We start from the raw sequence: 18,168 nt of genomic DNA on the forward strand, positions 1-18,168 counted from the left end.
CCAGATCAGTGGCTCCGGATCACCAGTTTAATAGTTCGCCTGTCCCAGAACTTCCCTACAAATTTCAGATTTCACCCAAACTCATTGCTCCCACTTACTGAACTGATGGTCCCTCCTACCCAGATACTGATATTTCATTTAAGATGTCTCCCTCTACTATTTCAGCAGCCCAACCCACTCAAGAAATCCTTGTAGAAAGAAAAGTCCTGCCTCCTGCATTTAACCATGCTTTTTAAACAAAGACAAATTTTAAAACCCTACTTCTGAATTAAGCTCATCTTGTTGTGACCTGTATCAAGAGTCTGAAGAGCAGAAATGGAAGGGGATGGGGTGGGGGGTGAGTAAAACTTTCCAATTAGTTGAAAGAATATGGACTATGCCTAAAGGACAGGGACTTCCGAAGCAGCCATTATTGATATTTTAAGTCGGTCCAATAAGCAACCTTAATACTTGACAAAGAAAAGTAAAAATACAATGAAAATTTCAGTTAAGATCCCATTCTGTGAACATCTGGAGATAATAACTAATTGTAAAAAAATGGCCACACTGAGGAAATCAACAAGACAATCTGGCCTTTTCTTGGTCACTTACCTGGGAGGGAGAGGAAACAACTAGACTAAAACGTTATCTGAAAACACTGTGAATCAATCACAAGAAAAAAAAAGTGATGGCCTTTGAATGAAGAACTTTACCAGTAATAGTTTTCATTACTACGTGTAAGATCAGCCAATAACTAACCCAAAATGTTAAGATATGTCAGTGTATGCAAGCTCTGCTTAATATATATATTTGGAAGGTGGATAAGAAAGGTATGCTATCTACCTGCGCCTAATCTCCTACCCCTCCAAAACAGAAGTCACACACAGCCACAGAAGAGCTGAAGTTCAAAATCATCTGGTCCAATTCCAGGCTCAAAGCACAATGAGACAGGACTCTGACCAGCTGGGTTTTAAACATTTTCAATGATGGAGGCTCCACAACTCCTCCAGGCTACCCGTGCCAGTGAACTGCCTTCACACTAGAAGTGTTCTCTAAGTGTTCCCAGCAGCTAGTTGAAATTTACTTATAATCCCCACTTGATTTAGTTGCTTCAAATGAAGATGTTATTCCAGGCTATGGAAAAAATAAGCTTTTCAATTCTACCGCTAAATAAAGCAGTTATTACATTCTTCAGCCACCAGTATTCAGAGCTCAATCAATTTTAATAGATGTTAGTTTATGTTAATATATTGAAATCAGCCTGCTGAGAGAGGACTGCCACATCCTAGAATTAAACACATCACCCCTAGAGAAGTCAAGGAGATGGATGTTTGTCAGTTATCTTTCAGAAGGCAAAGTGGGATCATACTTCTTTTAATATTTGATTTTTTTTCAACACTTGCTAGCCCAGAACATGTGAAAGACAGATTGTCAATCTCCTGTCTGTGAAAACAGTGACATGGTAAAGCAGTATTGGACACGCTGTTGTGATTAACATGATGCAGGAAGTTTTAGAAATAAAATAATACTTCAAGTGTTTTCTGTGTTGCCATTGTTTAAATTAGATCGTTAACGAAACAAAAATAAGCAGGAAAAAATATGTCTTTCAATTTAAGAGCTGATTTTGGTACTGTAAGACAATAATTTAAAAACAATAGGTGTTGGCCAACCTATACATTAATTTAAAAACCCATCTAAGAAATTATGCAGTCTTTCCTTCTAAGTTTCCCTCCAACTACATAACACAGTGATTCCACGAGTGGGTGGAATCACTGTAACTGGATTAACTAGCAACATAAGAATCATGCTTTACCCCTCCTCTTTTTTTAAAGATGCAGAAATGGTAGGGTGTTACTGACTAGGTCTTGATTCCCATCTCCTTTCTCACAGCACCTCTAGCATGATACTTAATGGCAAAAAAGCAGCCTTTCCAACCCAGCCTGGTTCAGCAGCACTACAGAGGAAAGTGACACAGGAGGATGTAGTGTACTCAGGTCTGCACGAAAACTAGTGAAAACAGCCAATGGCCAATCTACCCAAGGAAATACTAGGAGGCAAGTTGGTGAATATTGTTCTCTGCATGAAAAAAAATGTCTTCCAAGTCTCCACAGATTACACTTCCTCCATGCCACTTAGAGGTACTGGCTGCAAATGCTCCCTGTCCTTCCCCTCCAGCAGATTCTCTCTTCCCAAGTGGAGGTGAATCCCCTAGACAAGATTCTGCCTTACATAAAAGTGCACAGCGTCATACAAAATGCTGCTCACTCTGCCTGTGCTCTGAGCCAGCTGGCTGGAAATGAACCCAAATCTGAAAACATAATACAGAAAAAGCTCTCCTGAGAGCACATTCCCTTTGGATAGGAACTTGTTCACGTCTCCCAAACAGAACAGAGGCAGAAGCAAGCCAAGTTTGTATGCAACAGTACAGACCTGCCAGTTTTTAAAATCCACACTCAACTCACAGTGCAACACTAAAAAAACGAGTGTGACTGCAAGATAGACCTGAACTTGCTTGCTCTACGCCTCAAGCTGTGGGAACACCAACCAGCTCTGATGCAGCCAGCAGGACATACTACTTCAGCTCCAGCACAGCATTTTTCTGTGATCATTTCCTTGCTCCCAGTTGGCTCAAAAGACAGGCAAAGCAAATGCTGTCTGCAGAAAAAAACCTCTGCAAACATGACATATTTCAGACTGTGGATGAGAACAGTGGTACATTTCACTTGTTAAATACCACATAGTCATCTGTTAAGACTAAGGACACATCATTTATTTGCACAGATCTTTAACTTGACACTAACAGAACTTTAGGGGCTGTCTACAAAGACTTCAGATGACCCTAGAAATCCGCTAAGGGAAAACTGCCGGATTTGAATATAAGTAGTCAGTTCCTCGGCAACAATCATAAGAGGATCTAAATACACTGTATAACAGATTAGCCCCAAGACCAAATCTGGATAAATGAAAGCTGTACACATTCATAGCAAGTCAGACAAGTAAAAAGTGTATTTTCCACATCTGGACAATCATAGCACAATACCAAAATGAGGCCTTATCATTCAAAATGAGGTCTCCTTCACTATAATTAGAACATCAGCCATTCTCACTTTTCTGAAACTTAAGGATGGCACTACTGAGCAACTGTCTGAGAAAACAGTAAATGAAACCCAATGACAATGCAAACACAAAGTAACTCTACATAACATTAGACATTAAATTATAAGGTGCTGTTCAAGACAGATCAGAGGATCACTTGCAAGCTTATCTGAAAATAATAATTCAATGCTTAGAAACAATCAAAATTCTACAAATTCCTAGGGCAATAATGATAAAACAGAAGTCTCTTTTGAATATGATTTGAAGTCCTCAACACTCCACCTTAAAAACCCACAGCATACTCTAACTTACATATTCAAAGCAGAAATAACAGTGATCAGAAATACAAAATGGTTTTTATTCAAAAAGATCACTTATCGATCAGGATACTTCAACCTGGAAAAGATATCACCAGGAGAACAGGATAAAGACTTAACAAAATCACAAATTATTATGAAAATGCACAAGATGAAAGCACCTTTCATTATTTTTCATCACACTAGAATGAGAAGGTATCAAAAGGAAGAAACAGGTCAATTTCCATTGTGGGATATTCTGCCAAAGGTCATTGGTCAAGAAGAAGGTGTAATCCCTATTTCAACAGATCTAAGCAATACACAGTTTTACAAATACTCATTACATAGGATGATTCAGATGGACTTCCAGCTCAGAAAAATCCCTAAATCCCTGACTACTGCAAAGAGGAAATGCTGTGTCTCTTGTCCTCTTTCCCTAAGCAAAGGCTTTTTCCTATCATCATGAACTAGACACCAGTGGGCCCCATAGTCTGAGCTCCATACAGACTCTCAGTTTTAAAACCACGTCTATTTACAAAGAGAAGCAACTGATGAAGCAGTAATTTCTTTTCTAGGAGCAGCGTTATCAGCACAAACAACAGCTGCTGATTGTTAAAGACTGTCTGAAAAACATCTCTTATCCCTTTCATCAAAAATATTGTTCATCTTGCAAACGCTCCAGTCACGCTTCTAGAATTGCTAGTGGTGGTGTCACCTGACAGGTGTGGTGTGTAGGCTACTCTGAACAGAGCTGATGTTAGCCTGCCTCAAGAGTAGCCTGCTCAGCAAACGGCATCCTTTCAATGTGCTTAATTTCATTCATATGAATTGAGCACACATATCTATAAAGGAGAAGGCTTAAGAAATACTAGCACACTACGAAAAACTAAAATTTCAGTCAAATGTGTCATTTGATGCCAAGAGGCAGAAGAGTTTTCTGGCTCAATCCTGTAGAACTCAAGTGCTGGTCTTGTTTCTTGCACTAATTTCTCTCACTTAGAAAAATTCCTGGTCTTCTATGTTCTGGTCTTTTGGTTGGGGCTTTTCTTGGTAGTTGTTTTTTTTCTGCTTGTTTTTTTGTTAATTTGTTTTTTAGAGTGGGGTTTGGGGGTGGGGGGAGGGTTGGGTTTTTAATAAACTTCAAAATATAGAAGAACATAAAGGCAATTACTATTACAGCATATTATTACAATATATAAATGGTAATGTCCCATACAATATTTTTGCTATTTAAAACAATCCATCTCAAAGCTTTTCATCATGAATCAAATACTTGCAGGAAGTTACAGATACTTACTTAAGCTGCTTAGCTGGCGTATGATAGCAGCAAGGGTGCTATTTGTTACACATTCCAGTTCACTTGTAATTCCCTCTGGCAGAGCTCCTCGGCAGAGATGCCGTGGTTCAATGTTCCTTTTCACCAAAGGCATGGCTCACAATCTGGAATTTACAAACAAATACGTATGACATTTACAAAAATGAAATTAAGAGCTCTGAACCAGTGTAGCACACATTCAGGCTTTTTTCTCCAAAAAGTACTTCACCTTTCTTGTTTTAAAGCCTTGCTCCAGCCTTCCCACTGTAAGATACTGTACAATTCCTACCAGGGCATCGGAGTTGTGCACTCCTGCCAGAATATGACAAGAGTGCTGCAGAGCAGCAGAGAGTAAAGGCAATATAGGCAATGTAGGCTTTCTGCCTTAGATTCGGTGTAAGATTTACTGTATGCACAGACTTGTGCTGCAGTTCCAGAATCACTGGACTTCAGTGCACATTTGCATTTAGAAAAAACTGGCAGTCCCCACAGGAGTGGCAGGAAAGGTCACTGTCTGGAGCAGGCTGGCATCCTGCCTTGGCAAGCTGGCCACCAACAGACCGACCAAGCACTACAGCCCCCAATTACGTCAGACACCGACCTACCCCAGCTCTGACAGTTTTCAGTAAAAATGATAAATTCATCTGACACGTAAGGGCAAGTGCCTCTCAGAATCAGGCTGCATGAGGAAGAAGATGGTTTTCCACAGGTGGAGCTGTATGGCATTCTAAATGGGATAAGGGCATTCACTGAAAAGCTTTTGAGAACATGCCAGATGCAGGAAGACATTCATCTGAGAAAACTAAGGTTGTCAGAACTGGTTTTCTTGGAAAAATGAAATAAATGAGGATGATGTCTTGCTCCCAGCCCAGACCAAGGGGAGGGACCAAGACATTTTGTTATTTGATACCATCTCACATCATTGACAGAGGCAGGGAAAAGGGATTCCTCTCCAAGAGCCAGTTTCCAAGAGTCAGTGCATTCCTCTACAGTCAGGAACAACCTGGCTTCTGTCAAGTCAGGCTCTGCATTTTTTGAGCATTTTTGCACGTGAATAATTATCTTTTTATACATTTTTCTTATTAATATTGTTGCTGCTACTGTTTGTTTTCTTATCTCATTGCTGTTTCCAGTAAATTGTTCTAATCTCAAGCTATGATCTTTGCCTTTTGTGCATACCCGGGGCTGGGGGGCAGAAGAGGGGGAGAAGGGGAGTGAGCGAATGACAGTGTGCTTTGGAAAGTCTCTCTTGGGAGGAGAACTAAATTGTGGAGCACCATTCCTAAACCACGGCAGATGGGGAAAACAAACACAAAAAGAGATCTCAAAGCATCACAAAAAGGGCACAATGGCATGGAAAACACTGTCCTGCAGAGAGCAGCTTTGAGAGCAAGGATGCTCAAGACAGAATTATCCTAAAAGGGAAGCAATATATAACAAAAACATCTAAAGCAGTTCTTTAAAACTATACAAACACAATAGTCAACTTGATTACATTTTTTAACAGCAACAATTCAATCTCCATGTACTACTCATGAATAATATTCTGTTTAAAAGCATGTGGCATAGAAATTTTCTGGAACAAGAAGTTACATTATTACCAAGGACATAGTCATCTGGGAAAGACTTAGCTGAAAATTTCTTCTTTGCTGTATTAAAGCAATTAAAGTAGCCTTTCAATTTCTCTAATTAAAATCACATTAGTAAATTAAAAAATCCTTTTGTCTTTCAAATGTTGCACAGTAATTTTTGTAATGACTTCCGCCTGAAATTTAAAATATTTTATTCTCAAGAACATTTCTAAAAGCTTAACAGCCTTAATGAACAAAAAGAAACTATTTAACTGTAAGACTATTTCATAACAGTTCAGGAAGGAACAAGCTCCTGACTTCTAAGCAGTAGTCTTGAATTATATTGCACTTCTTTCTTAATATGAGACAATTTGAATATATTAGAATTTAAGGTTAGCTGGGTTTGCTAAATTTTACACAACACATCAGAGGTAACAGATGAACAACTTCTGTATTTGATAAAAAACCTTCCTGTTTCTGTTCTATGTTTTTGTATTCCTCTACAAACACATATATTTCAAAATACTACTTCATATCCATTGCAGACACTTTTCTGAACAATAAGTCAAAACTGGAAATTCACTATTACTGAAGAGCAACATCTAGCACCAACACTCTGCAAACATGCTAGCGCAGTGGAGCTGTGAAATAGGAATCATTATGAGGAATTCTTCCACTGTAATGTGAATGTTACAGTGAAAATGCATTTCATATAAACACAATTTGTAAGAAATAAAAGGAGCACAAATCAGTGCTAAATTAATTATATGACAAGGCTGGTTTTCCCATGGCTTTCTGTCTAGCACTCTCAGAGCTGCCCCCTGCCCTTAGCTCTTGCAGTTCACCCAACTCCTTCACTAGCCCACTGGAAGCACCCTGGGCCCAGCTGGAAGCTGGCTGCGCACTGCCCAGCTCATCGTCTGCTCCCTCCTGAAACACCTACCACACTGGGTACAATCAGAATGCCTTCCACCAGGAGCTCTTATTTCAGTCCCTTCTCCACACAGTGTTCTTTCTTGCCTGTAAAAGCTAATTTGAAGAAAACATACAACTGCAGTTTGAGCTTTTTGTTTTCTTGTCACTTACTGACGAAATGGTCCAGAGTATGCTCAAGAGCTACCAGGGGAGCGACAGACCAACACAAGAAATCCCATTTCTCTAAAGAGCAGGCTAAAGCACACACCACGGCTGAGGGCAAGGGAAAATAAACAACTTTCATATTTGAATGCATGATTTAAATTATCATGTAGCAACCTCATTTCAGTTTGACGTTTAATTCCAAAAGGTAAACTGAACACCAATGAGTAAATATATTCAACAAATTAAGCAATCCACTACCTACTCCTAATCAGAGAAAAAGAAAAAAGAACTCTGCAACTGCATTAAGTTTATTCTAATTTAAACCCTTTACCTAACTGAATTAAACACTTACAGACCACCTATTCAGATATTAACCTATTACTAAGTAAAAAGCTTGTGTCCTTACTACTAAAGCACAACCACCTTTTTCTTCACCACACACAACTCAGATGAACTTAATCCTTTTTAAAGAAGTGAGGCTAAATTAATTTCAAAATCTAGGTAGCAAGAAGTCAGACAAGGAATCAAGACAAAACAGCCTCTGAATTACAGGGTCCTCATGAGAGACATGAGAGACTGATGGGAGTGTGTTACCAGGAGCAGAAATCAAGAATTTGCAATGGCAATTCCACTGCCTTCCACATTCATCTTCCACCTGTTTTGAGTCACACTCAGTCCCAGTTTCTTTCTAGACAAGAGATACACTGTGATGTCACTATATTAAATACACTGGCATTTAGAAATCATATTCAATTTGGCAGTACAGAGGTTTAATAACTTCCCTTCTGCCATGGTTTAACCCCAGCCAAGAGCCAAGCCCCCCAGAGAGTTGCTCTCTCTGTCCCCCACCAGCTGGATTAGGGAGAGAATCAAGAGAGTAAAAGATAGAAAACTTATAGGTTGACATAAAGACAGTTTAATAGGGAAAGCAAAAGCTGCCCACACAAGAAAAGCACACCAAGGAATTAATTCAATGGGCAGGCAGCTTTTCAGCCATCTCCACTAGAGCAGGGCTCCATCACACATAATGGTGACCTGGGTAGCCGAAGTACTGCACCATCACTCCAAACATCCCCCCTTCTTCCTCCTTTTTCTCCTCACTTTATACACTGAGCATGATGTCACATGGTCTGGAATACTCCCATGGTCATTTTGGGTCGCCTGTCCCAGCTGTGTCTCTTCCCAAATCTCCCAAGCACCCCAGTATTCTCCTTGACAATGTCTAAGTACAATAAGCAGAAAAGGCTATGGCTCTGTGTAAGCCCTGCTCAGCAATAGCACCTCTTAATTTATCAACCCTGGGTTGAGCACAAATCTGAAACACAGTTCCCTACTAGCCACCGTAAAAAAAAAAAAAATAACAACTCCACTCCAGCCCAAAACAGAAAAACTTCCATCCACAAATAACTGAAAAATCTAATGCAAATAAATTATTATTTTCAGAAATTATGTCAGTGCAATAGATTGGTCCCAATCCTAAGTTTGTAATTTTTTTACTCATTTTACGCCATCTAAGTACACAATGAAACCAAAAACTTATAGTTTGGATAAAGGGGTTCATCTCCACTGTGAGGCCACCTACACCTGACAGCTGCCTTTAAACCATCAGCTGCATCAAGTACAAGACTCTGGAAAGATGCTATATTGCACATATACAACTGGCTGAAATGGAAATGTATGAAACATTAGTATCAGACCAGAAAAATTAGAGGAGTCAAAAGGGGGGGAAAGAAAAACTACGAGGGTGAGATGTTGCTTAACAACTCACTAAACCCATGAGTGCCTCACTGGACATGGATCAGATTCGACATCTGGCTGGACTGAACTGTGACTGGAGTACAAATGGACACTGCCCTCCAAAGCCTCCAGGCATCAGCAACTCAATTTCCACACACATTCTGAAAGGACAGGGCATCAAAAGCTTGAATTAGCTTAGATCAACCCATTAAAATTCAGATTTTGCACACTTCCTCAGTATTCTCACCTCTCTTTCTCTTCTTTCTTGTAACAACTCCATAACAACTTGCCTTTTGTCCTAAAATTAGAAGGCACTTATCCCAGTACTCATTGCTGTAGAGGCAAGTGTGCTATGGGAAGACTTAATCAAAGCATTTTTGCTTTTCTTTGCATGCTTCCCCCACAGCCACAGAAGTACCACTCCAGGTCAACTCAGTCTGCCTTGCCCTGGACAGCAGCTGTTAAACTGCTTGCAAGAAGTCTGACACTGCCTTGGCAAGTCAGATTCTTAAAACATCATGTAGAGAGCAGATGTACAGTAACAAACTTGAAAGATGAAAAACACCATGTGCAATCTTTCCAAACAACAGCAGAGCACAGCTATTACAAGAGACAAGATGGATTTTTCAAATATTTGAGCTACTGGCAAAAACTTGAAGTACCAGCTGTTCCCCAAACCTGCCTTTTGTCCTTTCACATCCCCAAAAAGGCACTGCAATTTACATGAGTGCTAAAAATAACGTACCTGAATTCCATGGTTCTTTATTTTAAGTTCATTAAGTTCATTACATATTCACTAATACCACAAAACAAATTCCAATTAATTAAACAGCCTCCATACTTGTGAATGTTTACTTATTACATTTTCTCAAAGACACTGTTCAATCCATTTCTTAAACTCTTCAGAGATTTCTTCTTATATCCTCTAGTAAAATATGACAAAGCTGAACATTTTACCATCAAAAAGAGCTTACTATACATCAATTCTAAATTCTCCCTGAATATAGTCTATTCTTTTCAGAGAGCTCTGGAGTTTTGCATTGATGAATCTCCCAGCTCTCTATAAAAAGAGAACATACCATAATTCTCTTTCTATGGAGAAGAAAAACGAGACAGACTGAATACACAGCTTGCCATGAGTAATGTACCAGATGGGAATCCATTCAGAATTAAGCACCTCAATTTGTATGACTACATATATATGAGCTCAGCAGAAGCCCAGAGAGCAACCAAATCCCTGCATCTCTTGACAGATTCAAGAATGACACAGTGTGCTCAAACACCTCATGTGTAAGCTCTGATAGGCACTCACCTAAATTTCAGTGTCTCAATCTAGAACTGCATTTCACCTCATCAAAACCAGAGAAATACCAATGGTTTGCTCACATCAAGCCACACAATCAAGTTACACTACCTCCTAATCACAGTCTCCATGTCTAGGGCATTTCAACATTTAGAACCTTTATAGACAGTTAAGTTTTCCCATTTCTGGTGTCCTAACAGTCAAATCAACACACAATTTCCATCTCTGAATGATACCCAATTTAGTAATACTGCCCATTTTCCTGTTCAGGTTTGTAATTCTAGATAGCCTGCCATCACCCACCTTCAAGATTCACGTTATGTGCTAAATTGGAATAGAAGAGAAAGCAGAAAGGTGAAAGACCCCAAGCACCAGCTTTCAAGATGCTCTCCCATTCCCTTTTTTTCCCCCCAAGGAGGTGCCATTATCACAGATCTCCATGTCCTCCAAAGGCCCTTCATCCTTCATGAGATGAAAGAAAAGGGCTACATGGAGAATAAACACTGCTATCCCTCCTATTCCAATGGAAGGAAAGGAATAAATATGCCTGTAATGCATGCTCCTTTCTGGTTTTTCCTTATCCTAAGCGACCGAGAAACTGATGTTTGTGAACATTTCCTACTTGTCATCTCTGAATGTCATTTACTACCTGATCAGTAATAACAAGTTAAAAACAAACCATAACTAGAATATATTATGGAAATTATTGAATTCAAGATTCCTGTAAAGGCATTTTTCTGTACTTTTTAAAGTTTTGTGTTTTTTCTTTTTTTTTTTTTTAACTGGCTTCATTCTAACAAGAATCTGAATCCACATTTTGTGTACTGCAAAACAATGCAGAATATTTAGCCATCAGTTATTGTCTCACAGTGCTCTCTAATACCACAGAATTATTTTTATCAAAAGGCATCCAAACAAGACTAATTTTTAATAGTCTCTTCTAGCTATTCGAATTCTATCAAGTATGCAATTCCTCTCTCAGCCACATTACTATGCAATTAGTATCAAAACAAAATATTGTTTTACTAAACCACCATCATTCTTTAAGTACCAAGTACTTTACTTTTATTAGACCTAACCCAATCTAAGGGACATTGTATTTTTTAGTTAATATACATATTTTTTCACATTTCACATAATTTTTAATGCAACTCTCTTGATTTTGATAGGAGTTTGGTGATGCAAGGGCAGACTTTTGATATAACTATGCACAATATCTAATAAAATTCTATTTCCTAAGGACAATCAAAAATCAAGAACATTTCTTATCCACAATAAACCACATCTTTCAACAATATATGTAAAGTGAAGTGCCTAGAAAATGTCCTCCTCACTGCAATTTAATATACAGCCAATTCTATCACCATCGTTTTCACAGATATTCCTCGTGATTGCCAGGTCTGCGTGAAAGGGACAAGAGGCGAAGCTGGAATGAAAGCAGGTTTTTTCCTCTCAGCATCAGACCACCGCTTCTCATCTTCCTCGCGCATCATACCAATCTAAGTACTAGCAATGATGAAAAGGGCACAGAAATTCCTAAAGCTATTTTGTTTCTTTAATAGAGCTCTTCAATGTCCGTTGCAATGAGCTGTTTCTGAAGGTTCACCAACTTGGACGGTTGTTCTGTTTTCTTTTCTTTTTTTGGCAGAATTTTTGTCTGTGCTGAGATCTTCAGGGCAGATTTTATGGTCCAGTGATATTATGAAGGAAATCAAGACATTACTTAATGACAAGAGAAAGGACAACAGGAAAAGGATGGTAATTAGTTTTGCTTATCTGCAATCTAACATTGTATGGATGTACATTTTCCTAGTCATCCCTTCATATCTCCAAAAGACTTGTAAGAAGCACAACAATAGCTACCTCTATTAACAGAGTGGGCCTGCAACACGAAAGTTTGCAGAACCATTAAATGGTGAAGGCATTAATTCAGGAACTTCCATTAATTAAAAAGTTGGGAGAGAAAAAAGTGAACAGATCTTCACAGTAGTGAACATTTACAGGTACTTTACATTTATTCTCAATATTTCAGATTAACTATAAACATGCATAGAACAGATAACATTCACAAATGCAGGAAAAGAGGCCCTGAGGATTATTCAACCTAAAATTTTTAAGTAGCTATTCTTTCTTTGACACTACAGACTGTAATATAAAAGGCTTTAAAATAATATCAACACCTATGATGTCAGAATTTGACTTATTTTCTCTACAGCTTCCAGGATGAGTATTTTGGGGTCTTTTCCCATTTGTTCTACAACCCATGTTTGCATTACCTGCCCACTGTAGCTCAAGATGATCTTTGGTCACCTGACATCTTTGATAGTGTCAAAATCTCATCAGCTCCTACTTAAATACTTGTGTCTACAGTTTACTGCCAAGTAAGAGTCCCCCAATAAGACTGAAGGACCACTTCAAAGTTATTGCATTAACTTTTTCCTCTCAACAGAACTGTAATATTTCAAAACCACAATCCCAAGAATAATTCTTCCAATTCACAGCACTTTTCACAGCAGTTTTTAAGAAAATAAAAAGCTTATCATCAGGAAGTACAGATTATGATGAAGTTTCATCTCCTGCTCCAAAATAAGGGATCACATACATCTCACCCAATTAAATGGCTTCATCCTTGTTCAAGGAAGAAATAAAGGTATTTCTCACTCTGCTAATGAAGTCACTTAATGAAAAGTTAACACTTCTTTATCTCAATTTCCAAGTAGGCAACTTTTCAAGCCCAACTGCAAAATAACTATGGAATACAGAATGCATCTCCTGTATTAAGTTCTCACTGTTCAAATTACTGGACTTTGCCATTATACTCACAGCATTTTTTCCACTGTCCAATATGCAATTATCTTTGCCAGTAAATTGCATTGGATTTTTTAACTCCTGTCACTTAAATCTTTATACTTTTTAAACATGCCTTATCATTTCCATAAAAATACAGGAGAAGCATATACACAGTATATTTGTCATACTGAAGTACTTTTTTTAAAACATGAATATTTACTCAATTCCATCACCCCATTTCTTCATAGAATAAGCTTTCCCCAGAACATCTATGCATAACCCTTAACTAGTTTTACCGTCTTACTTTTCTCATGCTTATCTTTATGCTGAAAACAGATCTGAAAGCTGGTATCTTGAATTGTGTCACTTTCTTCTGATTATCTTCTCCCTTAGAATAGCTTACAGCACTACAGTAGTAGTTTCAGATTTTAAGCATCTCATTTTGAAATAGCCTTCCTGAATCTGATTTCAGATTTCCATTCCTTAATATTCTCTTCTTTGAAAGAAACACAAAACAATGCAAGAAATACACTGTGGTACCACTGAACCTACGTAGTAAGCTTTGAAATCCAATTTCTCCTTCACTAACACATTTTAGTCTTCCTTGACACTCAGTGTTACTCAGATATCTATTCAGAAACAAATCTGCTTACCTGAAATCTAACAGAAGTTCACAGAGTGCACAAGACAATAGCTTGCTGCACTGAATCCAATCACTCTGTCAGCATCAGATCCACCCACCCTTTTCTACTCATTCTGTTTCAGAATACAGATGATCCAGGGCACCTTCACACATGACTACAGTCCCTTGCTTCTAAACCACAAGCTGTCTTTTCTCCAACCAAAACTTTGTTCATTAAGCCAGAACATTTACACTTTGCCTCAAAAGATGTAAGGCTAAAGGGTACTAAAGAAATCCAACTGAGTAAACCGAAAGACATCCACACGTTATACTTATTTCTGTAAAAAAGAAAAATTCAGGGTAAAAAAATAAAGTTCATTAAGAGCATGAACTGAAACACATGTACAGAGTCTTTTCCCAAATAAGTAAATTTGAATCTGTTTTAACAGAATGCTATTACTTGACACTGAGCTTAATGGTAAAAAGTGGCCATCAATACATCAATACAGCTGAATGGGAGAAAAGTTGGTTTCTGCCTGTATGGGTCTAAGTCCAGCCTGACTACCATTAAATTTATTAATTGTTCAATATAAATGACATTTTCTCTTCTGCCTTCTTTCCATAGCCACGTGAATGATCTTAGCACACAGGGAGTCATGAGACCTCCCATTGTTTCTTTCCGCTGAACAAACAGTGACCAGTTTAAAGTATCAACAAAAGATGCCGACACGTTAATCTTGTTCTTAGCATGATGGCTGCTCATCCTGCTCCTAGTCCCTTCCAGATGGCTCAGTGTGAAAGAGATGGTGGGATGGGGAACAAGGAATATTCCATGCTGTTCTGAACATCTGCTCCACTGCATTCATACATTTAAAAAAAATAATAAAAACCTTACCACCACTATCAATTTTACAATTTCAACCTAACACTGCTAAACTAACACCAAATACAGTGTAAATGTTATGCATGCACTTGAGAAAAGAAAAAAACCTCTTTTCAAATCATGTAAGAGCATTTGTTTCATTCTTGCTATCTTAAGAACGGACTTGTTTCAATCACAAAGTACTTATGCCGCACCGAAAACACGGTTTTCATTCATATGACCTTTCTGTCTTGAACTGAGTCACCATTTGTTTCCCTTTAATTTTATTATTTGTCTTTACAGCAAAGATGCACACTATGCATTTGCTGGAGCTTGTTTAAATTTCATTTGTCCAGTTTGGTACAGCAACTAAAAAATACTTTCCTTGTGCATATAAAGAAACAGTAGTAGCCTTTTGTTTTTTAATCAGGGTTGGAAGAAATGAAAATATAAAATACCTTACTACACTATACTGTCTACCTCTCAAGTGGCATTTACCCTTTAAAAATACCAGCTCTTTCTTGAAAAGAAGCACCCAGCCAGAGCTAGGAGAAACAGAACAGAAAGAGGAGGAAGCTGTGCTTTGTCCTACAGAACAGGAAAGAAGACTTAGATTGATCACCCCCCCTTTTGTATCATCTTGACATGTGCGAGCCATACGGCTGCTGAATTATTCAGCTCTTTGTACTTGGAATACCTAATGATTACATGTATGAAAATTTAGAAGTACCGAAACGCTGACTGGAAGAGCAGCAGATTGTAAAATCTAATTTTATTTTGACCTTTAGTACCCTACATGGTAACATTCAGTGAGTAGTGTAAACCAGATGAAGTCAAAAGGAACAAAATCACAAAGCAGCAGAGAGCTAGTTATACCACCAAGCTAATTAGGTCAGGAACAGCCCTCCACTAGCAGGTCGAAATGTTTCCAGATGTCATCTGTAAACAGGCTTGGATCTTAATCAGATGTGAGCAGAGTTTGCTATGCAGACAGAGCCACACCGTTCTCACTTTCCACAGCAAAACTCAGCAGCCCAGACAGTTGAGAATATGTCTACAGGCCACTATCTCAAACCCCAGAAGTATTCCCATGAACTAGCTAACATAAATTAAGCCTTAAAAGTAAATAATGGTTGAAGTAACTTGCTGTGTACTGCCACACTATTGATTCCCACCTGTTTAGTACCTCTTAATTTTTCTAGCATAGTAATACCACAAAGCAACAAATAATAATTTAAAAAGAATATGACAAAACCAAGAGAATGGCTATTGAATAAACATTGGTACTTAATTAACAATCCCACCACCTGAAGAAAATTTCTTTGCTCCTACCCATCTACTGCAGTCCAAAAAGCATCATTACAAATGAACACCTTCTTCAGCTGACAATTAATAAGACAAAGCGTGGCTTTTCATGTCTCAGTTTAGGATACACCACTAAGAAACTACTCTAAGTATTACTCTTTCAACAGTCTCTTGAATGATGGCATTAAACTCCTTGCAATGCTTACTTTAAGCCTGTTTTGGCTATCTGATGCACATTCTTTTAGGAGTTTAGAGTTATATACAGTTGCATTCTATCTACACTATAGAAATGGAAAAATTCTGTGACAAGAACCATTACCCTATAATTCCTTTACACTGCTTCAGACAATTTGATGCTGGAAGAACTCAGAATATTGAAACAATTGTAAACAAACCTTTTCTTAGTGTTTCAGACTACAATAACATACAAATAACTCCTGCAGACCATTTAAAGTACATTTGTCCCAGCCTTCCTCCTTCACAAACAGCAAGGGTTATCAGAAGCAAATGCCTTGACTTATATGAGGAAAACCTAAGTTGCAGCTAGGCTTGCTGACTTACATTGATCCCATTTAGCAGAGCCTTACTGGATTTAAAGTGCTCGAAATAACTGTCTGGGTCACAGTCCATGTGATAAAGGCCACCTGGTGAGGCCTCAGCAGCCCTCCTGCAGGGACAACATGCCATGCAGATCCTCCAATGACCTCAAGCTAAACCAGAAGCACATTCAGTAATTTGTTTCTCAGAACTCCAATTAACCTTAAATTGGAAGGGAAAGTAAAAAAGGGATCAAGGATTCAATTTTTTGTAAAACAACATCCATTTTATGGCAATACACAGTGTTCCCCATTTCCCATATCTAATATTCACCATGAAAAACCTTTTAAAACAGGATTTTTCCAGAAAAAAAAATTATGTTCTTAAACTCTTTTATTCTCAGCAGTTGCTCTAAAATGTCACATGGAAGGAGGTGTTACATTTTCACATAATTCAGTTAATCCAAAATTTAAAATATCACAGAGAAGTGTCAAGTTTTCTTATAGTCCTTTTCTGTACAAGAAACCCTCTGGATGTCATATATGCATATACACAGAAGTACACTTTGTGTACATTTATGTTCTATATACACACACAATTTATACACATTTATTATACATATGACACACAGAGATGATGAAAGAGACCAATAATGTAGGTCAAACAGCAAAAGAAAAAGCACTTAAGATTAATGTTGAATTGCCATTATACTTTCTCCACCTCTACTCCTAACAAACCTCCTCCACTCCCAGTTCTCAGCAGGCAGGAAAGACTTTACCACTGGGAAACACCTGCAATGATGCTTTTCCAGGCTACCACACTATGTATCACAATCCTTAAAATATTTTGCAGTCAAAGCAACTTTAATATCCATCTGAACAGCCACACAACAGCAGCAGAAACTTCCTGGTATGTGTCAGGAAACACATGGACAGCCCATGAACGTTTAAATTTTTACAAAATAAAGCAACATCCCTGGAGTTCCTCCAGGTGAAGCTTTACACCCACACCAAAATTTTTCATGATTTTGACACTCCTACCAACACCTGACTTTACCTATATACCAGAAACCTAGAAATGGCAACTAACCTGTGTGAGGGAAAGCCAGATTTATTGTGGGTGCTTTCGTGGAAAAACTGAACTAAATATTTTGTGTCTGTATTCAACAGCTGAGTCTAAGTGAATTGAAAATTCCCAACTATTTTTATCCTGAGCCAAGTGTGCCATCTGTTCCCACAAAGTCCATCTTCTGGTAGCTACTGTACTACAGCATTATCACAAAGTGCTATGTGATCAAGGACTGGTATATAAATCAAGAAAGATACTATGAGTGACAGAAAGCAACACTCAAGACAGTCAAAAAAACAATTAAAAAAAATAACAAAGAGAAACAACACAAAAAAGCCAACCCACCACCTCCCAAAAAATCACCACAAAGCTCAAGCAGCCTTATCAAGGTCCCCTGTTAAGACAGGGGTTTTTGTGTTAATACAAGGGGTTTTGTGTTGTGGTTATTTCACTCTGATGCCTAAAGAAGGCTGAGCTCTAGTCAGAGATTTTCCCAGGGTGTGGACATATTTTATGTCTTTCTCACATATTATCTGCCTGTGCACAGTAACCTGAGCACTAAGGATGATATTTCCCTCTCCCAGCTAATCTTCCTCGCTCTCCTCCA

At 38.3% G+C, this 18,168-nt stretch overlaps 1 protein-coding gene across 1 annotated transcript in view; it reads right to left on the minus strand.

Moving 5' to 3' along the window:
- The window catches only part of WASF3 (WASP family member 3), a 64,597-nt gene that overhangs the window by 16,201 nt on the left and 30,228 nt on the right, over positions 1 to 18,168 (minus strand). The window contains exon 3 of the mRNA XM_041487337.1: positions 4,669 to 4,811. Coding sequence (XP_041343271.1) covers positions 4,669 to 4,801 — 133 coding nt within the window. The 5' untranslated portion in view covers positions 4,802 to 4,811. The remainder of the gene's footprint in view (positions 1 to 4,668; positions 4,812 to 18,168) is intronic.

This window comes from Pyrgilauda ruficollis, unplaced genomic scaffold, assembly GCF_017590135.1.
Source record: "Pyrgilauda ruficollis isolate IOZ18807 unplaced genomic scaffold, ASM1759013v1 scaffold8, whole genome shotgun sequence".
Lineage (NCBI taxonomy): Eukaryota > Metazoa > Chordata > Aves > Passeriformes > Passeridae > Pyrgilauda > Pyrgilauda ruficollis.